This window comes from Aythya fuligula, chromosome 11 (assembly GCF_009819795.1).
Source record: "Aythya fuligula isolate bAytFul2 chromosome 11, bAytFul2.pri, whole genome shotgun sequence".
Taxonomy (NCBI): domain Eukaryota; kingdom Metazoa; phylum Chordata; class Aves; order Anseriformes; family Anatidae; genus Aythya; species Aythya fuligula.
The window spans coordinates 21,365,223-21,390,919 of NC_045569.1; the positions used below are offsets into that span (position 1 = coordinate 21,365,223).

At 61.5% G+C, this 25,697-nt stretch overlaps 1 protein-coding gene across 2 annotated transcripts in view; it reads right to left on the reverse strand.

Annotated features, from left to right (window-relative positions):
• Positions 1-23,745, reverse strand: part of RASGRF1 (Ras protein specific guanine nucleotide releasing factor 1) — a 32,891-nt gene extending 9,146 nt beyond the window's left edge. The window contains exons 1-17 of one of the 2 annotated variants that reach the window (XM_032195115.1): positions 23,726-23,745; positions 21,714-22,047; positions 11,512-11,618; positions 10,979-11,126; positions 8,424-8,516; positions 7,479-7,732; positions 6,588-6,667; positions 5,918-6,111; positions 5,435-5,544; positions 4,772-4,890; positions 4,187-4,347; positions 3,429-3,492; positions 2,643-2,779; positions 1,848-1,930; positions 1,143-1,352; positions 423-793; positions 2-127 (exon numbers count right to left, since the gene is read on the reverse strand). In XM_032195115.1, the coding sequence (XP_032051006.1) occupies positions 2-127; positions 423-793; positions 1,143-1,352; positions 1,848-1,930; positions 2,643-2,779; positions 3,429-3,492; positions 4,187-4,347; positions 4,772-4,890; positions 5,435-5,544; positions 5,918-6,111; positions 6,588-6,667; positions 7,479-7,732; positions 8,424-8,516; positions 10,979-11,126; positions 11,512-11,618; positions 21,714-21,989 (2,533 nt within the window). In that variant the 5' untranslated portion in view covers positions 21,990-22,047; positions 23,726-23,745. Of the gene's footprint in view, position 1; positions 128-422; positions 794-1,142; positions 1,392-1,847; positions 1,931-2,642; positions 2,780-3,428; positions 3,493-4,186; positions 4,348-4,771; positions 4,891-5,434; positions 5,545-5,917; positions 6,112-6,587; positions 6,668-7,478; positions 7,733-8,423; positions 8,517-10,978; positions 11,127-11,511; positions 11,619-21,713; positions 22,048-23,725 lie in introns of both variants that reach the window. The other variant, XM_032195114.1, reaches the window with a different exon arrangement.
• Between the last annotated feature and the right edge of the window lie 1,952 nt (positions 23,746-25,697).

Below are 25,697 nucleotides of genomic sequence, written 5' to 3' on the forward strand. Positions count from 1 at the left end.
CCTGATGAGTTTTTGCACTTGATGGACTTAGGAGTAGTCGGAGACTTTGTGGGGGAAGTTTCAGCCTCTGCCTCGTCGCTCTGGTTGGGGTCAGTGTCGGACTCCTCCCTGACAGACACGTCTGAACCTGGGAGAAGCAGGGGGCACACGCATGAGCACTGCTGGAAACGCACGTGGTGCAGCCCCAAATCTTCCAGGCTTTCCCCACAGACCCGGCTGCTCCTTCCAGAGGGACATGGAGGGCGCTTGGCCACCAGCCCAGGACAGGACAATGTCGAGGCACAGACATTGCAGCCGGGGGGCTGCAGCCTTTTCCCGTTCCCGTTAAGGATGGGGGGCATCTCGTACAGGATGGGGGCACTGCTCACAGTGCCACAGCCGTGCGCCCCCACCCCTGCCCGTGCCAGCCCACGGGGACTCACTCTGCTTGCTCGGCAGCGACTCCTCCTGCTTTTCTGAGGCTGCTTCTCCTTCGTCGGGGATTTTGTTGGGATAGTTACTGGACACGTACAGTTTGTTTATGTCCAGAGTGGTCTTGCTGAACGGAGCCATGGACGAGTACATGCTTGCATAGCCGTTGGAGGAGCAGCTGAGCGCAGCCAGGTCCAGCGCCTTCCCCCCCGTGATGATGGGGATGTTGAGGGAGAGCTTCCTGCGCCGGCTGGGGGACGAGGACTTGGTGATGGAGAGGGGGGGCGGCGAGGAGAACTTGCGGTTGGCCCTGGGGGACTTGGGGGGCTCGCCGTAGAGCAGCTTGTTGTTCTGGCTGTTGGCAAACAGGAGCTCCAGGGACCTGGGCAGAGGGAGGGGGAGAAGGGCGAGCTGGCACCCGCTCTGCGGTGTTGGTGGTGGCTCCAGGGCCACTCAGCAGTGGTGGCTCTGGGGGGGCTCCAAGCCGCAGTGGGGGCAGCCCCAGGGCACGGCCCCCGCAGGGTGAGCCCCTGCTGTCCACTCCTGCTCCAAGGCAGGGCACGGGCAGGGTTTACCAACGGGGTGGGATGACCACAGGGCAGCCCCAGGGCCCAGAAAACCAGAGGATGGACTGGGGACAAAGAAAGGCACCACGGGGGGCGCAGCCTCCCCCCCACCGTGCACCCTGCAGGCCCTTAAGGGGCAGAAACCATCCCGCCACGGGGCCTCACCGGGCAGGGATGGCGCTGATCGGCTTCTTGTAGATCGTGATGAGCTTGTCGAGGACGACCAGGGCGGTGGTGAAGACGCGGTAGGAATGCAGGAATGTGTTCAGAAAGTCAATGCTCAGGAAGCGCAGGTCCGTCAGCCTCTCCAGGAGCCGTTCCACGCTCGCATAGCGGATCTGGAGGACCTTGCAGGAATTCATCGTTTTACTGAACCTAATGTCAACATCATCACAATACAAGCTGGCATCAGACCTGCAGAGAAACAAGATATCTGTGGTTCCAGCCTGGGACGAAACCAAGGGCTGCTGAGCGAGAGCAGCTGCACCTGAGACGTGTGGGGCCACGGAAAAGGGGTGGGGGCTCCTCGGTGGGCAGGAGCCTCGCGCACGTGGAGGTGCCATGGGAACGCTCCCGGGGAAAAACGGGAATTCAGCCCCCAAAGTGGGCGGAAATACTGCACAGTGCTCAGCAGGCAGATGGAAAGGGTCGGTATCTGCCAGGCCATAATAATGCCTCCTGAGCCTCGCCCAGCACCAGTCCTTGCAGCAACGCAGACTGGGGGCAGCAGCAGGGCCGCACACCTCTCCCACCCACCGCGGGGTGATTTGGGCAGTACCGGGGCGCTCAGCCGCGGGGGGAGCTGTGCTGGAGCAGGGCAGGGCAGCGGCCCTGCAGCACCCGGCCGTGCCCGGCTCTGGCAGCACTCACTTGATCATCTGGGGAACGGTGACCTTGGAGTTCTCCTCGAAGGCGTTCATCATCAGCCCGTTGCAGCGGATGTTGTCCACGCACTGCAAGTGACACGGGTGGGACGTGGGAGAGGGCAGCGGCAGTGAGGACAGCCCCCACTTGGCATCCCCCCGAGCTCTGCGAGGCCCCGGCTGGCACAGCGTGCTGCCAGGCACTGGGCACCGCAGCAGACCCCAGAAACCCGTGCTCCCCCCTCACCGCCCCCACTGAGCTCCTCCACACCCGCACTGCTGCAGGGCGCTGGGCAGGGACCCCGTGGCACCTCACTGCTCCCTCCCAGCACTGCTGGGGACCGTGGTGTGGGCAGGACAGGGACTGAGCCATCGCACGGCATGGGGACAGCCCCGCTGCGGGGCAGGGGACCGGGTGCTGCGGGGTGACAGCAGCCAGGAGCCGTCAGCTCCCTGCCGCGGGTGGGCACCAGGAACCGGCCCACGGCGGGCCTCGGGCACTGCTGCTCTGCAAGGGGACGCAGGCAAGGACACGGTGGCTGTGAGGCAGCCCCTGTTGGATAACTTTTCCTCATCCTCCCACCTGGGAAAAAAAGTGTCTTTGAAGGCATTTGTCCAAAGGAAGCGCAGAGCAGGCGCAAAGTGTTACCACGGGCAGGACTCAGAGCAGAAACCCACTGCAGGGCGCACAGCGGGGCACGGCGCAGCCCCCACCGACCTGCTGCAGCCCTCGGCCCCCTCCCGCCCCACCTCCTCCTTTTCAAGCACCCCCTTACTCAGGGGCTTGGCAGCTCGGTCCTACCTGGCTGATGTCACTGGTCCAAGCAGCCTTCTCCTGCCTGGACGATGCCACGAGGATGACTGTGAAAGATGAGGCATCTTTTGGCTCCACCACAATTTTGAAGTCGAGGTGGTCGATGTCTTGCCCCGACGCTTTTGCTTTGGAATAGGAAAAAACAAACTCAGCGCTTTCAGGAAGGTTTCTCCACCCCCTTCTCCCCAGGATACGCTGTATTAAGGCTGTAAGGAGCTCGTTGCATTTGGAGGGTTGTCTGGGGTGAGGACACGATGGGTTCCTGAGAAAGGCTCTGTGTTTGCCAGATCAAGTCTGCACGCTACCAGCACAGTGTGGCCTCGTGTTCGGGCCCAGTGCTGTGTGCCAGGGGAGAGTCTGGCTCCAGCTGAGGGTTAGAAAACCTGTAATGAGGACAGGAGAAAGGGACCTGTGCTCTTCTGCAACTGATCTGTAATTAAGCAGGCATGGCTGAGTGTCCAGCATATTTCCCTTTTTGGACTGAGCTGTGTGGTGCTCGCTGCCTGCCTGGGAAGGATTATTTGCATACGTGTGCATCTGTCTGGTACACGGTAACTAATTTACTTAATTACATTCAGCCAGGAGATTATGACTTCCTTGACTCTATTCAGGACCTGAACCTGCTCCAGGAGCTCTGTGCAGCCAGTTTTACCCCGCACGGAGGGACTGTAGGAGCTTCCAGGGGGGAATTTCCACACCAGTTACAGAGGACACCGGCAGCACCGCGCACGCTGCGACTGCCCCCAGGGCCGTGGGGGCGCAGAGGGCACCTACCGTCCTCGTCGGTGCTCTCCTGCTCCTCTATCAGGGTGCAGTCGATGAGGGAGATGACGCCGTTCTGCAGAGCAGGGGTAGGAGGTCAGAGGTGGGACAGCAAACCCCAGCCCTCCCGGGGCAGGAGGGGGTCCCTGCCCCAGCTCCCCGCTCGCAGCCCCACTCCCCAGCCCGGGGCCGGGAGGTGCCGTGGGGCTCCTGGTGTCCCCACCAGCACAGAGAGAGATTTGAGTGGAAAAAAGCAGTTTCTGACTGCTGGGGCGTCAGTTTTCCTTGTACAACCGATCAACTGTTTGTTTATAAATTATTTAATATGAGCTTTAAATTAAATTTCCCAAAAGTCTGTTGTCGTAATTATCAGCTCTTCGCCACGGACTGTAATTTTTCAAACTGATAATTTAATGCCAGTAACGAGCAATTTCTCTACGATTCTTGCTCAATTAACTGCAAAACTTCCCCCAACAAAAGCCTGAGTCTTGGGAAGGGACCGGAGAAGACTGCGAGTGCTGTGCAGAAGCCTAGGCTGTAATTTAAGTTTCTCACTGAATAGATTGTCAGGGCTTCTGCTGCAAGGCACCTTCCTTTGCCGAGAGCTGGCAGTCTCTCGTCTTTGCACATGACTCAGCTCACACACCGCCGACAGCCACCCGGCCACGTGGAAGGAATGTGATCGCCCGGTGCCCGCAGGGGGCTGCAGGCACTCGAGGGTGTGCTGGAGCCCGAGGCCCCCCCGTCTGCCCCCGGTGCCTGGCGCCCACCTTGGTGAGGTGCAGCTTTCCTCCCGAGCCCCGGGTGCAGATGATCAGGTGCTTGGAGAAGAGGAAGCACTGCCGCTCGCCCTCCTTCCTCAGCGAGAGGGACCCCAGGCGCCCCCGCGTGATTTTCCCCTTCTCCGACATCGGCACTTGGATGAGGGACCCTGCGAGACAGAGGCACCGTCCCTGGCTCCGCCACCACCGCGCATCGGCGGGGATGGGGATGGGAACAGGGCACGGTCCTGGGGCCGGGCAGGGTGACTGCGAGCACAGTGCTGGGACGGGACGAGCAAGAGGTTATTGTGGCCCCAGAGACCGAGAGGGCACCGGCTGCAGCCCCCGGTCTCCCCCGTGCCCGCCACCAGTCTGGGGTGGGAGCCCAGTAACAGCGACGCACGCTGTGCCTCCGTGCTGTGCTACACCACGATGCTGAGGCTGCCTGACAGCGAGGTGCTTTGGGGCAGGGAGAAGTGGAAAAGGGGCGAGATTTTGGATTTCACAGCTCACCAGACTGCGCCTGCCCGGGGCGGGGGCCGGGGGGCGTTGCGTTAAGCGAGGAGGGGAGGAAGGTCAGCACGAACACGGTACCTTGTCTGACAAAAGTCTGGCTGGTATCCAGCAGAATCTCACAGCCCTCAATAATCATCCTCTCTATCGCCAGATTTTTCCGAATATTTTCGGTCTCGCTCACTTCGTCGTGCATTATCCTGAAGGAGGGAGAAGAGAAATGCGGAGTTGGAGTGCAATGTGCCCGAGCTCACCCAGTGGATCCCTTCCGACACCCTGGAGGGCTGCACTAGGTAGGATTACAAATGAAGAGATATCAAGAGAATTATAGCCCTCATCTGTATTTATACAGACAGGCTCTGGAGCTCAGGAGATAACCTAGATATTGGTCCAGATTACACCTCTAGATTTCTAAAGATTGAAGTGCTTCTTGTGCTCCTGTCCTTGCTGGGAAATCACGAAATTGTGGCTCAGGGCAGACAAATTCCCCCTCATCATGAAACCACCTCCAACGTCCCCGCTCCTTGAGGAGCAGAAAAGGGATGGAAACTCAACATGAGCGGGCTCAGGACTGAGGACCAGTGGGTTCGGCACAGAAAATACCTGCCACTGCTTCATTTCTCAGCCTGCTGAAAGCACCAGACACCGAGTCCCGGGTGCCTCCAGGACATGGAGCCCCTGCCCCATTGCCTCCCCCTGCCCAGCCCCAGAGCCCCCGGCCCAGGGCCCCCCAGCAGCGCTGACCTGGACAGCTCTTCCAGCTTGGACTTGGCATAATCCAGGCTGTTCCTCTCCACGTGCTCGTGCGGGGTGTGAGCCAGCAGCTCGTGCAGCGTCAGGATGTACCGGGGGATCTGCAGCACAGCAAACCACAGCAGGGCATCAGCCGTGGCCGTGGGGGGATGCGGGTGGGCTGGGGGCGCACAGAGGGCTCTCGGTCCCCACCTGCTGCTGCCTCCAACCCCCTGATCTGGGAGGTTGTGAAAGCTCCCAGACTCCTTGTGCTAAAACTCAGCAACGGGAGGGAAGGCTCTGGGTCTGCCCAGGACCCTGCTGTGCCCCATCTCTGTCCTGGCAGCGTGGGGTCACCCCCACGCCCCCAGCCCAGCACTGCTCGAGCAGCTGAGGCTCCGCACGGGCTCCAGCCCCTGCTGATCCTTCCCCACCACCAGATGCTTGCCGTGGGGCTTCGCAGCACCACGTTGTGCCTCTGGAGCCCGCGGTCACCTGGAACATGGGGTAGGTCAGGAAGGTCTCCAGGGTCCTCTCCTCGCAGTCCGGCTTGGCCTCGTAGTGCTTCAGCAGCTTGTCGAAGTCGCGGTTCTGCTTGCAGTGCGCCAGGATCTGCAGGCTGTACTGGTGGTTCCTGACGAACTCCTGGTAGATGTTCAGCATGGGCAGCAGGATGTCGAACAGGTCGGCTGCGAGCAGAGAGGCGCAGCAGGGAGGTGGGCGCGATGCCCCTGCCCCGCCTGGCCTGGGCTCTGCCTGCCACTGCCCCCGGCTGAGCACGGGGCTGGGGCTGCAGGGCTGGGGGCTGCAGGGCTGGGGGCTGCAGGGGCCCCCACACTGGGACACCCGGGACATGGGGACCTGAGCATGGCTGGGATGAGTGCACGCACCCCATGAAGAGCCCCTGTCAGCTGCTAGCTGGGGGACTGATCAGCACACTCACATCACAGAACTGGGATCACAGGAACTGGTTGGGTTTTGGTGGTTTTTGTTGTGTTTTTTTTTGCTCAAGCCCTTGCCTCCATGCCCGACGTTACCAAGGCCCAGGGGCTGGCAGCAACGTGCCACCAATTAGCAGAAAGTCTGCCCAGCCTCGTTAGGACGAGCAGTGCAAACCAGAGGGTGGGGCACGACCCGCAGCAGGGGTGGGGTGAGGGGCACTCACCCAGCACGAGCGTTGGCCAGCTGGATATTCTCGCTTTCAGGCCTTGGTAAAAGATTTGGTGCAAAAACATGATCGTTTCGCTGGAAGATAAACCCAGAGGTGAAAGGTAGATGAACGAGAAGCAGATAATGAATGATTAGACCAAACCACTGACCCAGCTGGGGCACAGCGGAGCCCCCAGGTAGCCCAGGGACATGGCCCTACAAGGGAGGTCCCCTGGGGCAGGTAGGGGATGGTGGGCGAGGACAGAGGAGCCGCCTGGAAGCTGCCCTCAGACCCCCGCTGTGTGGGGACGAGCCCCCTGCTCCTCCCAGCCCAGCCCCACAAACACATCAGGTTCTCTGTGCACAGCCCCACGAACACCATTAATTTCTCTGCACAGCCCCACACGTCGCTCTGCAAATCCCAGTCCCCCCGGCTCAGGCTGGGAGCTGATTGGGATTCCCCTTTGCTCTCACTTCTGCTCCCTTTGGGAAATTGATGCCTTCTGCTGCTGTCTCATCTCTGTTTGCTGGATTTGTCTAATTTCCAGCGGCTGATAAATCACCTTGGTGCTCTCCCCGCCAGGCAGCCCTGCCTGCATCCCTGCCCGATGCACCTCATCCCCCAGCCCTGCCCGGTGGCTCCGGTTGCTGCACCGCGCCGTGCCAGCTCCCTGCCACATGCAGCCACGCTGCCTCCATCCCCTGTGCCCTGCGGGACCTTTCCACCCCCTCCCAGCACTGTCACCACAGACACCTCCCCAGCACACCCCCACTCGGGCCCTGCATGGCCCAAAGCCCTGCTGCAGGCTCCGGGGAGCACCCCAGCACCCATCCCTGGGAGCCCCGAGCCTCCCCAAGCGCCCCCTGCCCCGTTCCCTCTGACGAAGCCCCCCAGGCTGGCACCCACCTGTTGAGGAAGATGCTGCTGACATCGTCGTGCGTGATGGGGGGCTTCTTGGAGCTGGCTGCCATCCGCAGGGGCCGCAGGAAGTTGTTGACGAGGATGTGCAGCTGCTGCACGTACTCGGCCTCGGCCTCCAGCATGCTGAACACCACCTGGTTCCTCTTGCGCATGCTGTCGGCGTGGGGGGACCTGATGTAGTCCTGGATGATGGTCTTCCACTTTCTGCGGCACAGCCAGCCCCGCAGGAAGCTCTGCACCTGCCGAGCGAGTGGGGGCTTTCATTCATAGGGGAATTTAAAACCCCTATGGAAAGAGAGGCTGTTGCGTTAACTCCTGCACCCCTGCTGCACAGACACCATGCCCGGCACCTTCCCACAGCAGGACCACGGACCCCGAACCCAACCTAAATGCAGGATTCATGGCCTATGCCCTGCAGGTGCCTGGGGAGGCTCCAGGGCAGCACCCATGCCTTGATGTGCTCGCCCTGTGCCGCTGGGCACGGCGTGGAGCTGGAGCAGGGCGTGCAGTGAGTGGCGCCTGCTGTGCAGCACAGCGTGCTCTCGCCAAGGGCAGCCAATTTGCAGCAGGTTTCACTGCAGGAGCTGTTGCTTCCTGCAGAGAATTCTGCTTGGGCAGTGGTTTTTCTTCTTAAAAACACAAGGGTTAACCACAGCCCCTGGAGAAGTGGCACGTAAGAAGGTGCGATTTGTGTGTGAGCTGGCCACGGCTGCTCAGTCACCAGGGGAGAGCAGAGAGCACCTGACGGAGCAAAGAGCCAGCAGAAGGACGCCCAGATTTACAGGGCACGTTCACCTCCTCACAGCCTCGATGAGCAGCAATGATCCCTGATATCTGCTCGAGCAGCTCCCCCACAGCCTGCTCCAGGAGAGCAAGGATCGCGCTTCCAGCCCTCAGCCTGTCCCCGCGGGTCCCCCAGCTGGGTCAAACCTTTTTGATTTTCTTGATGTCGCTGTCGTCATCACTCGGAGCGCTGCTCTGCACGGACTGGATGCGCTCGTGGTCCTTGAGCAGGGAGGCGATCTGCGGGCACAGGGACAGCGTGAGCGGGGCTCGCTGCGACCACCCCAGTGCCCCTGCACCGTGCCAGCAGCCGGCACGCACTCGGGATGCCCTGAGGATGTGAGCATCGGGCTCATTCTGTCCTCAGTGGGACATCAGCGAAGAGCCAAAAGGGGACGTGTCCCACACCCATCAGGTGCTAGAAGCCTCCCTGCATCACCAGCCACATGGCACAACTGGGGACCTCGCCAGGTGCCAAACACCGGCTGCACCACTGCTGCCTGGGGGCACCTCCACGTGCCATGCTGGAGAAGTGAGTTGGAGAGAAAGGGGCAGAAAGATCTAAAGTCCCTGAAGCTTGCAGAGAGGGACAAACTTCGATTCAGTCACAGCTTTACAGCACAAATTTGGCTGAATCTATTTTTAGCTTTACGCATTTGAATTTTTAGCTTCTTGCTGCCGTACCCATCGCCCTATCCCCAGCGCTGCAACTATTCCTAAAGCTACAGGGAAGGGTAAGAGAAAACAAAAAGTGCTACCCAGAAAATAAAAAGGGTCACACGAGCCAAGCGTGTGCTGGTCTTTGGAGAGCTGGGCTGGCAGGAAGGAAAGGTCCGTGAGAGCACGGCTGTCCTGCGGGCGGGCAGAGGCAGAGCTGCTTCTGCCGCACGGTCGCAGCCCAGGAAAAGGAAGTTATTTCTACAAATTTCTGAGCGTTTTAAATGAATTGCCTCTTCCAAACTTTAACAAAATGCCACATTTTTCATGCAATCATTAGGTAGAAAATGCTTTGTGTCCCTCTGATCACTGTCTGTGAACGAAGCTCAGCAGTGCTGGTGGATGCTCCGGATCGAGCCATGACCAGGGGAACCCCCGGAGCCCTTCGGGACCCCGCGTGGCCATGGGGTCACTGCAGGCTTCCCCTGTTCCCGTCCCTAGAACTGCTTTTGGGAAGAGGTGGCTGAGAGGCCTCCAGCAGCTCCTCTCCCCTCTGCTCTCACAGGGAGCCTCAACTCTCCAAGCAGCACCTGCACCTCGAATCTCAGTGCCTGCCAGCACCACCCCATGATCCGCACCCTGGCTGGCAGCTGACTTGTGATTAGGGCTGATCAAACACAGCTTCCTAAAAAATGAAGTGGGGTTATTTTGGATTCCCTATCAATTAATGGCTGGAAATAATCCTTCCCAGGGCTGGAAGTGAAGTTTAAGCTGTTTGGCTGATGAACACACACAGCATGGGAAAAGGACTGGGGGTTGGGGGGTCTCGTGCTTTTTGGTGGTTGTTGTTTTGTTTAATTGAGTAAGCAAAATTTGCACATTAAAGTAGAAGCTGATCATTTGATCTCTACTTCAAAGCCTGCAGATGAGTGAAAAAAAACAGTGCAAGGTAAAAGCCCAAGTACCCGTGCCCGGGGAAGCGCTGCGGAGCTGCGGCTCCCTCCAGCCCCTGCCCCGTGGTTTTAACCCACAGCCCCGGGCTGGGGCTGGGCACTGCAACACCCACACCTCCCCAGGCAAAAACACCGACGGGCAGCAGCGAAGCCTTAATCCTGGTGGGAAATGTGATGGGAACTTGGCCCATGGTGGGGCCAGAGGGGGACAGGGACGTCACGTAATGACGCACCAAGCAGGTGGAGGGCTTGGGCACCGCTCCTGCTGCGCTGGAGAGCACAAACTCAGCGGTGCCACGGCTGCTGCTGGGGCACCCCCAGGGGCGAGAAGCCGACAGCTCCAGGCAGCAGCCACAGCACCCTGGCGGCACCCGTGCTGTGCAGCGAGGGGATGCCGGGGGCTGCAGCCCTGCTGGGGGGCAGGTGGGTGGCAGGGGACGCACTCAGCCCTCGGAGCTGGCTGCTGAGTCACGGCGGTGTCTCGGAGCCTCGCCTGCCCTCACCCCAGCCACTCAGCCTGCCCACGGCCGAGCTGCTGGCCTCGGGAGCAGCTCCTGTTGGAAAGGGAGCCCCTTCCAAGTGAACTGGTTTATTTACAGCGTGGTTTATGTTAATTCCCTGATGTATTTAGGTTACCAGAACGGCTGCAGCTTGCAGCTGGCAAAGGCAGCGTCCCTCCCCAAGGCAATCCAGCCTCCCCGTTCCCGTTCCCGTTACTCCTGCAGCTCTGCAGTGCCCGAAAACACCAGGCACAGCCCGCACAGAGGTGTCCAACCATGGTGTGCATGATGAAAATTACAGAGGGCAAAACGTTACAGCAAGGAGGCCCCATCTCTCCCCACTACCTCATACCAGGACTCGCCAGCCCCTTCCCCAGCCCTCTCTGATGGAGCAAACGTTCCCCTGCCCCGGCAGTCACAGCCACTCATGTAACAGGAACCCCAAATTCTGGAAACTGCTCCATGCCTGTGACACCCTCACCCCTCTCTGCATGAGGATCAGGCTGGGGTTCACTAAACAAGTGTAAAAACATGACTGAGGTGCCCACAGGACCACGGTCCGAGCCCAGCGCAGCGAAGCCAGGCTCCGTACCTCTGCCTTCAGGCGCTCGATCTCGATTTCCCCATCTTCAATCTGTTGTCGAAGTTGCTTGGCAACAGTTTTCTCAGTTTCCACAATCTGAAGTAAATGGAGGTACTTCTGCATCAAAGCCTCGTGCTCCGTGGCCAGGTTCCTGTAGCTGCAGGCAGACGCGGCCGTTAGCACGGCTCCTGGCTCCCTGCTCCCCACCACGGCCCCCACGCCTCCCCGGGGACCCCACCACGAGCTGCTTGGGCTGGCTGGGGTCGCATCCTGCCCCCCTTCCAGCGCAGGTTTGCTACGCGCTTGGGGGGATGCACAGGTAGGAGGGCACGGCCAAGGTTTGCTGCTGCGGTGCTTCCATCGCTCGCTGCTACCACTTTGGTTTGGGACTGGTCAAGGAGGAGAGGATTTGGGTTCCGCGGGAGGGTTGCAGACAGTGAAGATAATGCAGATTTTAAGGGAACGGCAGGGCAATAAAATGAAACAAAAATCACCACCAAACCTCTCGCTGCAGGGCGACACGCGGGGCCCGCAGCCCTCACCTGGCGTGAGCGATCGCCGCCACCCACTCGTCGCAGTCCTTGGCGTCCTCGGTGCGCAGCTCCAGGGTCTTCTGGTTCTCGTGGGTGAAGTTCACGGTAAAGTAATGCTGTGGGGGCAAGGGGGGGGTCACTGCTCACTCATGGGGCCGTCAGGAAGGCCCCTTACGGTCAACCGCACGCTGCTTGGTTTTAAATAAAGCCCTTGGAAGTCCTGCCTTGGGAGCACGCGGGGACATAGGGCCATGGGGGAGGGGGGGAAGATGCTGCCGGCTGGCCAAGAGGCTCAGCCCCACCGCGGGCACTGACGGAGACACAAAATGCTGGGAGGTGACGGCTGCTGGGCAAATGCTGTTTTCAGCCACATAAAAGAACCACGGCCAGGAGGCTGAAGCCCTGGACAGAGCCTCGCCATGGGGAAGGGGCTGAGCAGGACTCGGTGCCGGACCCACCGCGGCCCCTGGTGCCAGGGCGAAGCCGCGGCCCCACGTGTGGCAGCGCCAGCACCGGGCGGCTCTCGGGGCCGGCAGCATAGCAGGACGCGGCACGGCAGCTATATTTAGCCTCCCTTGACATTTACAGTATTTGTGTTAATTGTGCTGGCGGTGGCAGCCCGCGCTGGCTCGCGGTTTGTGCCGTTGGAGCGCTTGCTGCTGTCTCCTTGGAGACCGGTAACGCGGCAGCGCCAGATCCCACCGCCGGCGGCTGGACCAAGGCGAAACCCACTGGGAGCAGCTCCTCCTGGCACCAGCTCCTCAGCCGCTCAGCTTAACACGGGTCCTGAATTAACGGGGCAAAAAACAACACGCAACAAGGACAGGGTTGATGCAGCCGCAGCTCTGAGGACGGCGGGCAGCGAGCACGAGCTCCTGCACTTCTGTCCAGGGAGCCCAAATGCTGCTGGAGCTGTTGGCTTCTCGAGCCGTGCAGGTTGTTGGGCCTCCCTGGCGCATGCCCAGCTCTCTTATACCCCTTCCCCTGCAAACAGGGCTAACTAAGCAGCTTGTCCAGTCCACAAGCCCAGAAACCCTCCCCTGGAGCACGGGCCCCAGGAGCATCCCCAGCCCCACAAGGACACGGCCACAGCGCTCCTGGCCCTGCCACCTGCCCGCGAGGACGTGCTTGGGGGGCAAACCCAGCTCAGCCCCCACGTCCCCGGGGCTCCCACTGCAGCAGGACGTGAGGTCGGTGCCAGGCAAGGCTCACTGCACAAATGGCCCCAAAAATCAGTGGTGTGTGTGTGGCAAGCAGCACCGAGCCCCCTGCACACCAAGGGGCTGCTGCCCCCCGGCCACCCCTCGTGCTCCAGTGCCAGGTCCTGGGAGCCGCGAGCAGGGCGCAGCTCGCGCTGTCACTCCGTTACCCACAGACAATACCCAGGAAGTGCAGCGTGCTCGGAAGGAGGAAGTTATTTTATATTTGAATAATAAAACTCCCACCACCTGTTATCTCCTCCTGAATTATGAGCCTTCTCTGTTATCACAGCGACACATCACACTCGACAGCCCGGGAACATCTCCAGCGGCGCCTGGAGCCCGAGACAGGGCTGGGGCAGGGGGCAGGAGCTGGGAGGGCACCAGAGCAGCATCGTCCCCCCCCCCAGCACCATCCCCTCCCCACAGCACCGTCCCCTCCCCACGGCACCGTCCCCTCCCCGTAGCCAGACCTCCCAGCCCAGCTCCCCGCAGGGCCAGTGCAGGCAGCCAGACCGTCCCCACACCACCACCGCTCACATTTGCTCCTTCTCAGTCCCTTTTCTGCTCATTTGCCGACCTCATTAGCTCACAGCTGTGGAGGTACTTAGGAACCAAATCACCTTTAATCAAACCACCACTCACTCTGCTTTCTGAGAAAGGAGACAGACGCAGCTCCTCAAGTCCCTCATTATGGGGCATTTTGCAGCCTCCCCGTCCCTGCGGTGCCTTCTGCAGCCTGCGGGCTCTGGGTGCCAGCTGCAGGATGCACGCCCCCCCCTCCCCAGCACTGCAGAGGTTTTATCCTTTGGGGGGGGGGGGCAGCAAGTCTGCCTGCAGGGCGACACGGGGGCATTTCAGGTCACAAAGCAAAACATCGCAAGAAAGAGCAAGAAAGCCACCAGCCCTGAGCCCGCAGCGGGACAGAGGCAGCCCTGCGGCCGTCACCTGCCCTCTGCAGGCACCGAAAGCCCCAACGTGCAGAGCCCCTCGGTGGGTGCTGCCCAGGGACCCCCGTGGGCACCGCTCTCTGCCCGCCGAGCAGCCCTGGGGACGGGGCAGGCTCCCTGCAGCCTGAGCCAGGCTCAGCACCGCGTCCCTGGCAGGGCTCTGCAGGAGCCAGACCCTTTTTCCAGAGCCCTGAGCCACCCAGGCATCACAGGAAGCCGGCTGCAGGCATTCCTCAACACAGGCAAACAAGGCACTCTGCTTTCGCCTCAGCCCCTGAAACACTTCACTCAAACACACCGAGATAACGCAGCCCGAGGCAGACACCGGCATGAAAAACCTCAGCTCCCGCAGCCTGGCAAAGCCAGCACCTGGATGCTGAGCGCTGCTGCGGGGTGCTGAGCGTGGGAGCAGCCAGGACCACGTCTCCACTGCACAACCGCTGCTCCTGCGGGGACCTGCGGGACCCCGCTTGCCCCCCACCACCAGAGGTGTCCCCACGGCCCTGTGGTGGCACGGAGCAGGGACCCAGCCCGGAGGGACCTGCCGCAGCCCCGGCACCCCGAGCCCCTCTCCAGAAGTGCGCTCCCGCTGCCACTTCAGCAAGGTCCCCAGCGCCAGCGTGGCTATTTTTACTGAGACAAGAGCACAATAGCAAAATGCTGCTCGGGAGCTATTTCTGCTTCCAGAATCTCAACAAACGACTTTGAATTAATGAAGGAGACTACCCGAGTGATTAATGTGCAGGGCCTAGCTCCACAGAAACGTCCTCCCTCATGTCTGATGTCCCCGGGGCTGGCGCTGCTGGCGCAGCCGGTGGCTCTGCCCTCTGCCAAACAGCGTGCCATAGAGGCAAGGCCTGGGTGGGCACACACTGCTCGCAGGGGCTGCGCTGGGGCGGGGGATTAACAGGGAACTGGTGCATGGGGTCCGACCGCTGAGACCGGGCAGGCTGAGCAAGGGGCTCCGTCCTCACCCCGGGACCTGGGGACAGCACCGGCACTGCAGGTACTGGGGACAAAACAGCCCGGTCTGCAGCGTTCAGAATAAAGGAGAAGGGAACAGCAGGGGCAGACCTGCCGTAAGCAGAAGCACTGCTGTTGGCCCAACCATGCTCCTCAATGGTTTTGTTTCTTACCTTTTACTAAGCAAGCACATTAAAAATAAATTAAAAGCCAAAGGTTTAAAATCATGCATTGTTTCAAAAATAGGAGATTGAACTATTCCAGACCTGGTGCTGAACGCCTCTGGGTGCTGCTGCTGGCTCAGCACCGAGCCCTGGTGCTCAGGAGTGGGTCTCAGGACCCCTGAGCCCTCCGATGCCTCAGGTGCGAGGGCAGGTTTAATTACCAGCCGTGACTTGAGGCTGCAGCTCTGTGCCCAGTGCCACCTCCCAGCTCCAGTGGGTGCCAGCAATTTGCTGTGTGGAGCGGCTCTGCCCAGCCCGGCCGTCCCGTGGGGCTCCCCACTCGTGGCAGGCGCTGCCCCACGTCCCACAGTGGGGTGCTGCCCCCTGCATGGGGACACACATCCCCTCGTCGCCCGTGGCACACAGGTACGCGGACGCCTGCTCATGCCGCTGACGGTTATTGCAGCTGACATAAAGGGCAAGGGAGGAGAAACGGCCTGCTTTGGATGGATGAGTCTAAAAATCCACAGCCAGCACCGGCAGCTTTTAGCTTCACTGACCTACATACCGTGGGCGCTGGGGAGACGGGACCCGTGACTCAGACGGAGAGGGGCGGCCGGGCAGCTCGCTGGCTTACAGGCAGCTATCACAAAATAAAACAGAGGCAGCAGGCTCTCTCCTGTGCCGCAGGACGTGCTGTAAGGGGCTCACACACGGGCACTTCGGGCAGGCTCTGAAGCTGTGCTCCCATGCAGCCAGGGAGCGCAGCCATCACCTTGGCCTTGGAGGGGGCACGAGGGGCACAGCAGCACCCCAAACCCCTGAGCCGGGGCACAGCAGAGATGCAAACCTCTGCCCAGCTCCATGTACGAGCATTGCCATCGCTGCAATGCCTCTGTGCCCGCGTGTTTGTGCAAAATGTGTACGCTGTGTCTGTGCTGCCGAGAACACGCAGCTCCAGCTGCTGAGCCGAGGGACCAGGCTGGGGAAGGTTCCTCCCTCCTTTCCCCTGCCCCTCTGGCAGATTTCACAAATCTCCTGGGCGAGAACGTGTGAAAGACAGGGAAGGACTGGTATCAGGCTTAAAACACAAAGCCACCAGGACCACCTGCAGATTGGTGAGTAGTTCGGGTTTACAGTTCACAAACCGTACTTCATGTTCAAAACTTCAGATTTCAAGTAAATACGCTCAGGTTCCTAATGCCCTGGGTATGAAGGCAGAGTTACTGCCACCTTCATCTCACGGCAGAAAGCCTGGCTGGAAGCACATGGTTCTAGAAAACTGTTCTAACTCCAAGTTCATAAACACCCAGCTGGACAACGGGCAGAGAGCCAGCGAGCCACGGGAAGGAGGCTGACGGGGGAAGCCAAGCAGCGCTCTGTGGGCCAGGAGGTCTCCTGCTCTGAAGCAGCCCATACATCTCCCCCCAAAAAAATCACACTGGAAAAAAAAATCCTTTAAAGTTTTGAATAGTGTTTTGCTTTTCAGATCTTCTGGTTTTGTTTCAGATGTGAAAATGCTCTCGGCCTTTTTCCTTTATCAGAAACCACGGTGTAGTACTGACTTCCAGTCTTTGGTGATGAAAACACCCTGATGACCATTTTATGACTTCGGCTGGGGGTTTTGATGCACCAAACCACTTTTTTCAACAACCCAGCAACCTGGCAGCTCCCGGGGCAGCGGGGATCTGAGCCGCCAGTGCTGAGCTTTTGGGACTGGATCTGCCAAACCCTGGGGAGGCGTTTAGTGCCTGCACCCCTCCATGGCTGGGACAGCTGGGGACTTACTACTGACCATGCAGTAACCAAATATACCTGGAACACCACCAAAAAACACCAGCTTGGAATACCCACACCAAAGGAAGCCGTGACACAGCACGTCATTTGCTCTCCTGATGTTCTGGGACCTGTGGATTTAGGTGGATCGGAGACTTTTAAAAAAAAAACATTTATAAACGTGTAGACAAGCACAGCCCCGAACACCATGGGCAGATGACTGCTTAATGTGTGCACCCTGCTCAGCCTGGCCACAGGCACTGCAGATGCTCGTGGCCCCCGCTACCAGCAGGGTCTGGGCTTCAGGGGGGTGCCGGCAGCCCCAGCAGCGCAGCCCCACTGCCAGCTCGCAGCGAGCTTTGTCCTGACCAGCTCATGTTGTGCTTACTGCTGGGGGGATAATTTATTCAATGACTTTAGCTCCTTTGTTTGCAGAACATCTGTAAGAAGAATTTTTGTCCCCCAAATTCCTTACTGGGATTTCTATGAGAAATCTGGGGAACGGCTTTTTATCCTATGACAAAGCCAGTCACCGCAGAGGCAAGGTGTCCTGTGCTCGCTCACAGCTACATGGCTTCATCGCGATCAGTCACACAGATCACATTATATTATCCTGTCCTTTGAATAAGCATAATGTGAATAATCAGAGAGACTGCAATCAGACAGCAGCAGGCTCAGACGGATACCCCCAAGAAAAATCAGACTTTTCTAGAACACGGCGAGCGCAGTCCCTCCCCGTGCAAAGCGCGCTTGGTACAGAAACTCAGCTGCTGCCGGATTCAGGGCCGATGACAGCATCTCCATGCGGCTCGCCGAGTGCTGTCTCCACGCAGCCCTGCCGCATGGCCCGGCACCCACTGGTTTTGTTTTGCTGTGGCTGGCAGCCGGCCCGCGGGAGCGCCCTCACCCCACGCCTGCCCCCCGAACACCTCCCTGCACAAGCTGCTGGTCCCCGCGGGGAGCCATGTGCCCTGCCCACAGGCCCAGCGCCGCTCTCCCTTTCCTGCTGCTCATTTTGGGGCCACGTTCAAAGCCGCTTGTGGCTCCCCTGCCACTGCTCCCACTCCCACTGCCCATGGTCCACATGGTCCCCACCAGCTGGGACATGGCACAGATCCCTGAGACGGGTGCTTGTCCATTCCCACCAGCTGTACTTGCAGCTTTCCTCCAGTTCATCCACTATCACCCCTTTCTGTGGGCTCTGTACCCGTGAGCTCTGCCATGTGCACCCTTGGGGAGCTCCCCGTGCTCCCCATCCACCAGCGGCAGGAGCGAGGGCTCAGCCGCGGCTCCCAGCCTGGCCGGGGTCGCTTCCTCCTGGCAGCGCAGCACGTGCTCCATGGGCACCGGCTGGGACCCTGCTGGAGGACGTGGGGTGAGGAGCACACGAGGACAGCACCCATGGGAGGGCAGCTCGGGGGGCTGGAGGTGCCCCAGCACCCTCCCCTCCAGCCCTGGTGCCACGGGGTGCCCCGGTGCCCACGGTACCTCTGGTTGGCACCCACAGCTCCTTGTGCTGCTGGTGCTGCGGAGAGACGTGGTTTTCTCACACCCTCCTCAGCTGTGCAGGGAAATAAATGAGCAGGGTGGGATGGAGGGGAGCAGAAACCCACCCTGAAGGGCTGGAGGGAGCCACTGCCAGCGACCCTCACCGCCCCACCGGGCAGCTGCCCAGCTCCCCTCCAGCCTCGCATCCCACAAGATGCTTCCTCCGGTCCCCACTGCCTCCCCAGTAGCACAGACAATAAATGTTATGCCTATCACTGGCAAAAGCTTAAGAGATGGGGGAAGAAAATCCAGAGTTATACGCCGTGTGCGCACAAGAGCAGCCTCGCCTTTGTGGGAAAAAAGCCTCCTCGCTTCAGAGTGCTCCCGAGTTTCAAGTCAAGGGTTTTCGCACAGCGCTGCCACTTGACTCAGCATCATCTTGGCTCTCGTCTGAGCCACAGAGGGCTGCTGGTGGAGCACTCATGGCACCAGTGCAGGCCTGCAAACCCGCCTCGAACCGTGTCCCCCTCCCTCCTCCTCTGCCCCCTGTGCCTCCCAAAGCTGTGATGTGGCAACGCCAAAATTCCCATAGCCTCGTCCTCGCTGGCTGCAGGGATGGGGACAGCAGGTGCCAGGGGAGCACCTGGCCCAGGCACCGATGGGGGACAAAAAGGGGGGGGGGTCACCCCGCAGGGCCAGGCACCTGCCCATTGCCCTGTCAGATCTGCACCCCAAAGCCCCCCCAGCACCCCCTGGCAGCCGAGCAGTGGGCTGTCCCCGGGGCCAGAGCCTGGCACCCCACCCAGACACGAAATATTTCGCAAAAGCAAAGAGATTTGAAGAAAATTTCATCTGCAGAAACACAGGCTAAAAGAGAGGAGTTTCCAGAGGTGCCCAAATCCCCGTTCAGTGCCTCTGTTTTTCAAATAACTTTGCTCCTTTATTCTCCCATGTGCTGCATGCTAAAAATACACTGCATTCACAGAGAAAAAAAAATCCACACCAAAGCAAAATACATGAACATTAAAACAGAGAGGGTTTTGGAAGACCAACTTTTTAAAAAATTCTCTTTTCTGGAGAATCTGAAACCTTCCAGGTTTTACCCCAGTTACGAAGGACTCTAAATGTGAACCTCCTCCGTGAAGGGAACCCTGTCCCCCCGGCCTGACCCACAGCTGCCTGGATGGATGAATTCCCTCAGAAAACAATTAACAGCGATGATGGGCAATGCTAGAAATTTCCTCAGCACCTTCCTTCCGAAGAGCCACCAACGCTGAACAAGGCTCGGTACCAGGTGAGCTGGAGGAAAACATCACATCTGTTCTGCAGGACTGACACCTTCCTCAGACACCTGCCGGCTTTCCTTGCCGTTTGCCTTCCTTCAGCGTCCTGCACAGCCCAGGCTGCAGACCTGCACCATGAATATTCTGCTGCTTATCTCATCTGGTATCAGATTAATTCGTTGCAAAGCAGTGGGTATTCAAGTGTTTGAGCGCTTTCATTTAAAATTGTCCCGGTGAATTCTACAAAATCACGAGCCAGGCGCTAGCCCTGGGTAAAGCAGCCCGGGTCAGGGCCTTGCAGTACTTGGTGTGGCAGGAGCTCACTGCACCGCGTGGCTGCAGCCCCTTTACACCAGAGGTAAATCTTCCAGGTGTGTTCTGAAAATGAAAGGGATGGTGACGGCCTCCCCTTAGCGTTTACCTGACGGAAAATCCCTCCTGTACAAACACAAAGAGCCAAAACCTGGCTAGCAAGCTTGATTTGAGCCAAACCAGGGACGAGCAACAGCATCTATTACGCTGCCACGGGGGCGCAGCTGACAGACCAGGACAGCGGCGTGACCCCCCTGCGGACACACGCCCCTCGCTGCTGCTGGAAGCAGACCACGCAGCACGCAGGGGGCCACTCGAACGCAAGAGGCAGGACTGTGAGAGAAAAAAAACGCAATGGTATTTCGGTCACAGCAGTGAGATATTCCAGTGATCCTGCTGGGAGTGCCAAGACGTGCCAGGCCTGCTGGTGCTGCACTGCCTCGCTGCCGTGGCAGGGTTTCTGGAGTGCTGAGCACGCCGTGCTCAGCCAGAGGCGATTCGGTGGCTTGTTTCCTTCTAGCCTGTCCCTTGGCCCAGCCGGGTCGCTGCGGGGTCCGTCCCGCAGCCCTGCAGGCATGCTCGCCACCGTTTCACCGTGAGCCTGCTTAGCCAAAATTATGCAAGACCTGCAGAGCTGGACCCGAGATGTGCGTTGCCTCCTGTGAGCAAGCAGCCTGGGCTTTGCACGCCGGGAAAGGTGCCAGCTCCTGCTGAGGGGCTTCTCTGCGCCCTCTATACGGGGGCACTTGGCTTGGTGCAACACATCACATTTGGGGGCTGAATTCATCCACAGCGAGCCAGCTCCTGTCTGCCTCCCCAAGACTGGGGGTAATTTTGGAAGCAGTGGCAGTGATGGATGCAGATTTGTGTCCCTGGGTTAGAAACCCCCTTCCCACTTGACACCAAGCCCTGCACTGCCCGAGTGCTTGGATGGATCAACCTCCAGCAAAGGGCCCCACACAACCGAGCCAGAGGTCTCCAGCACATCCTGCAGTGCTGCTACCGACCACCCCGCTGACCCGGGGGCTCAGCCTGCCCTGCGGGCTGCCGGGGAGCCCGGGGACCCCGATCCTTGTGGGGCCTGGCAGCGGCTGTGCTCCTTCAGTGCCATTTCCACCTGCAGACATTAGCATCTGGCGATGAGCACTGCAGACAAGTAACAGCCCTGCGTGTGGCATGTGGAGCCCCCGGCTTCTGCTGTGTCCCCGGGAGGTGGCTGTGCTGCGCTCGCTGGCAGGCTGGTGGCAGAGGCACAGCGTGGCGTGGGCAAGGAGCAGGCACGGGCTGAAATCCCCGTGAAAGTGGGCCCCGTGCCACCCCCACGCTGAGCACTGCGCTCCCATTTCCAAGCTGCCCGCTCCGAGCGGTGCCGGGCCGTGGGTTCCCTCGCCGGGACCTTCACAAGCGCCGGGGCCGAGCCTTGCACCCGCGGCCGGCCGTGGCAGAGGACGCCCCACACCCGTGGGTGCACTCGCACACCCCGGGTTGCCGCGGGCTGGCGAATTTTGCAGCCGAACGGCCGAGCCCCGGTGAGGATGGAGCGGCCCCGCGGGGACCCGGGGCTGTGCCGGGGCCGGGTGCCCAGCGGCAGCGCGGGGGCGAGGCGGCTCCGTGCCGCGGACACGCGTGGAGCCTCGCTGCGCAAAGCGCGGGCCGCGGCCGCCGGGGGGCGCATCGCGCCGCAGCCCCGCCGCCAATTAACGGCAGCTAATTAGCCGTGACGGGGCGGCACGGGGGGCTCCGGGCAGCACCCGGCCCCCCCCCCCGACGAACTCCCACCCGCTGCCCCGGGGCGCGCCGCCAACGCGGCCCGGCGGTGCCCGCTCCGGGCGGCCCCCCCGGTACCCACTCCCCCGACACCCCCGCTCCATCCCCGGCCGCGGTCACGCGTGGGCAGGTCCCGGGCGGCGGCGGCTCCGCTGCGGGGCAAGGCGCTGCCGGGGGGCGCGGTGCCCGTCGGCGGAGCCCGGGGGGGGGGGACCGGGGCCGTGCCCCGCGGTGCCGGTGCCGGTGCCGGTGCCGGTGCGGGGCCCGCCGGGCATCCCCCTTCGGCTCGGCCGGGCCCCGGGCACCCACCTGCTTCTCCAGGGAGTCCTTGGCCGTGAGGGAGGGCTTGGGGGAGGGCGCCCGGTCGCAGACGCAGCCCTCGAGCAGGTAGAGCCCCGAGGGCCGGGAGCTGGAGTCGGTCTCGAAGTAGAAGAGCATGTTCTGCAGCAGCGCGAACCACTTGGTGTGCCATTTTGTGTTGTCGGAGCTCCGCTTGCTCAGATAGCCCTTCCTGGCGCCGTCCTTCTTCGCCAGCAGCCCCAGGTAGGTGACGTGCCCGTCATTCAGCCGCATCCCCTTCTGCATCGTGGCGGCGCCGCCGGCTCCTCACATGGTCCCCGCCGGGCAGCGGGCGGGCGGGTACCTGCCGAGCAGCCGCAGCCCCCGCGCCCGCATCAGCGGCGCCCGCTGCCCCCGGAGAGCCGCCGGCCGCCGCGCCGGCTCATGCCGGGCCGAGCCGTGCCGTGCCGAGCCGCACCGAGCCGTGCCGTACCGTACCGAGCCGTACCGAGCTGTACCGAGCTGTACCGAGCCGTGCCGTGCCCGCGCAGCGCTCGCCTCCCGCGGCGCCCGCGGCGGCAGTGCCGGGGGAGCGCCGCGTCCCGGAGCCGCGTCCCCCGCGGGCGGCGCGTCACGTGATGCCGCCCCGCCGGTGCCAGCGCCGCCGCCGCGGACGGCGGCACCGGGAGCGCCCCGCGCCGGGGACGGCCCTGCCCCGCCGCCAGCCGCGGGGGCGGCCGCGCCGAGCTCCCCCGAGCCGCCCTCCGCTCCCCTCCGCTCGCCTCCCCGCCGCGGGGCGCAGGGCCGGTAGCCCCCACACACCCGCCGCTCCCCCGGGACCGCCCCGGCGGGCAACCGGGGACCGGGACCGGGAGCGGCTCCGCGGGGCGCCGGGAGGGAGCCCCGGGTAAAGGGAGCCCGCCCGCAGAGCGCCCCCGCAGCCCGTGGGGAGCCCCCAGCCCCAGTGCACCGGGCACCGGTTAGGTGGGACCCCCGGGGCAGCCGGGCCCCCGGGGCAGCTGCGACCTCAGAGCCCACCGGCTGGGCTCCGGGGATGCTCAGCTGGGTGCTACAACCTCGGGCCCCTCGGGAAAGCACCCCCAAACCTGGCCCAGGGCTCCTTGCTGACCGCGGGATGTCCCCGCTCCCGTCCCCCACCCGTGGCTGTGGCCCGGACCCGTGCCCAGCGGCTGCTGCCCGGCCAGCCCCTGCGGTCCCTGAGGCTGCGGTGGGCGCATGGCACAGCGAGGCAGCAGCACCCTCCAGCAGCCTTCCCCCTCCCAGCCCTGCTCCTGCCGCCGGCACAGCCACTGCCAGGGGTCACAGGTGGGAGAAGAGGAGCCGAGGTCTCCGTTTGTTTCTGCTCTTCTTCCTGTAATCCCTCCTTGCCACGCGGGCCTGGTGTGCCACGCACAGCACAGCAAAACTGGGCGCTGCTGAGAGCCGCAGCCTGTGTGGGGCAGGCAGGGCCCCGGTGCTCCCCGCATCCTGGGGGCTGCCTGCTGCTGGGAGCACTGGGTCGGCCAAACCCACGGTGATGGGCACTGGGTGGGTCAGACCCCACGGTGATGGGCACACACAGAGCTGGGGTGGCTGCGGGGCGGTGCGTGAGCCCACCTGCCCTCACCGCCAGAGGGTCGCACCCCAGCCTGGTGTGACCAAGCCCCTGCAGACAGGGAGGGCATCAGGAAAACCGCGTTAATTAGCTTTGTTTCCTCCGAAAATGTTGGCACTTCTCCAAGGAATTCAGTGAGGTCACAGGCTGCCATGGCAACAGGAGGGAACGGGCTGGAATTGGGAAGGGTGCTGCCATTTCCAGGCACCCAGAGCCGCTCGCCATGGGACAGGGTGCGGGTGCCCGCTGGGTGCCGGGTCAGGCCCAGGAGGGGCAGAGTGGCCGGGAGCAGGGCACCCTCAGCACCTCAGCACCCCGTGCCCGGCTGCCCCTCCAGCTGACGGGCAGGGCTCTGTCCTCCTGGCTGAGTTCTCCCGGCATTACCCCAATTGCAGGTGGGTAGAGTCCAGCAAACTCCAGCACTTACCTGCACATCCAACTCTCCTCGTGGCCCAGGGCTCTCCCCTCCTTCCCTTCCAGCCTGGTCACACAGCTCCTGCATCCCACTTCACCACCTGACCTCTCTGCTTGTGATAAAAATGTGTCCGAGCATGCAGCTAAAGGCATTTCCCCACAGCCGGCCCATCCTGCCAACCGAGCACTGATCAGCGAGCCCCAGAGCAGGAACTGAGGCAGCCCCCATCCGTCCTGCCTCCCTGTGGGTCGTCACGGGGCCGAGCAGGCAGCCACCGCCGTGGGGCAGGGCAGCGAGGGCCCTGGCTGCGGGGTTGGGGTCTCGCACAGCTCCTTGTCACAGGGACCCAGCCCCGGGCAGTGGAGCTGCTTTTGTGCCTGCTCAGCAGGGAACGTGCTGTGGGCTTTGCTCTGTCCCCGTGCAGCCAAGCCCCACGCCAGGGGAGCCGAGAGGCAGAGTGGAACAGGAGAGGAAAAGATGTCCCATGGGCTGGGAGCGGCTGGCCCCAGGGATGGGGCTGGGGATGTGCCGTGTCCCCTGCCCCCTGCCCAACGCCCCTCCAGCCCGAGCAGGCTGCTGGGGGACAGCAGAGCTCCCAGCACCAAGCACGAGCAGCGTTGGGCTGTGGTGGAGCCCACGGCAGGGATGGCAGCCGCCCCGTGTCCCAGCCACACGGCAATTTAACCCGGACTCCCCTCAGGTGATAGGGAGGGTAATGGAAAAAACAGCGGATAGTTTCCAAGGCTGGCGCAGATATGGAAACTGTGATTTCCCAAAACAAAAGGAGGTTTATTTTTTGAGCGTGACGCGTGCTTTGATCGATTCTAAGGCATTTGCAGTGTGACCCCTGTGCTCTGGGAAAGCAGAGGTGAAGTACTCACCACTTCTCCCACGAGCTGTGCTGCATACAAAGGGTCAGGCCCGCTGCTGGTGGCCATGGAGAGACAAGCAGTTTTGCCAGAGTTAAGATTTCTCGTCATTTCCAAGCATTTTAATTGCAGCAGCTTCTTCTCTCTCCATTTAAGTGTTTAATAAACATCAAAGCAGTTCCTATGGGCATCCTTCACAACGCCCAGGCTTGAGCCCGAGTATAGCTGCGTGCAGCAGCAGCAGTCACTGCAGCAGCACCGTGGGCCCGCTCGCCGTGCCCCAAGCAGGCACAGCCCCGTGCAGCCAGCACGGGAACAGGGCACCCATCCCGTTGTTATCCCGCGCTCTCAGGAATGGGAAAGCAGCAGCAGGGACATTGTGCTCCAGCAGCTCCAAGCACGCTGTAACGGGCTCTAGGGGAGAATCCGACAGAGCAGGTGGAGCACGTGGGGTGACAGCAGAGGTGCTGCAGCCACCGGCCGAGCACGGCACCACCGGTGCATGCAGCACAGGGCTCTGCACAGGCTGCCTGCGCAGGGAGGCAGCAGCACTGCAGCAGGGGCTTGCTTGTCCTTCGATGCCTGCTGCTGGGTGCTGGTGCCAGTGAAGCACACCTTCTCTTATTTCCACGCCAAAATAATCAGCTGTGTAAAAGGTGGCTCCTGGTGGTTTTAGCGCCTGCTTCCACCTTTTGCATTAGCTGGGCTCACGTTGACTCAGCTGATGGCAGGCACTCTTACATGCCAGCATCCTCCTGATCAATTCAGTTCCCTCGCAGTCTCCTCCCTCTTTCAAGCTTGAATGTAGGAAATAACCTGTTAATCTGTGCACCCAGCTGTAGCGGGGTAGGCAGGACGGGTGCTGGGGGCTCGCTGCCCACTCGCTCGTTAACACCTCGGTGTGAATGCACTCACTGCAGGGCTGGCTCTGGCAGCTGCCTCACCTGGCAGGGGGGTAAGATGGGTGAGATGCCCCGGAGGAGCCCCCAGGGAAAGGAAAATGGGCATTTTTCTATACAGACAGGCTCAGAGGCATCAAGCTCAGGCTGCAGAGGGGGCTGAGGAAACAGGGCAGGTGTTGACATTTGTGTCATTAAAACATATCCCCAGGACAC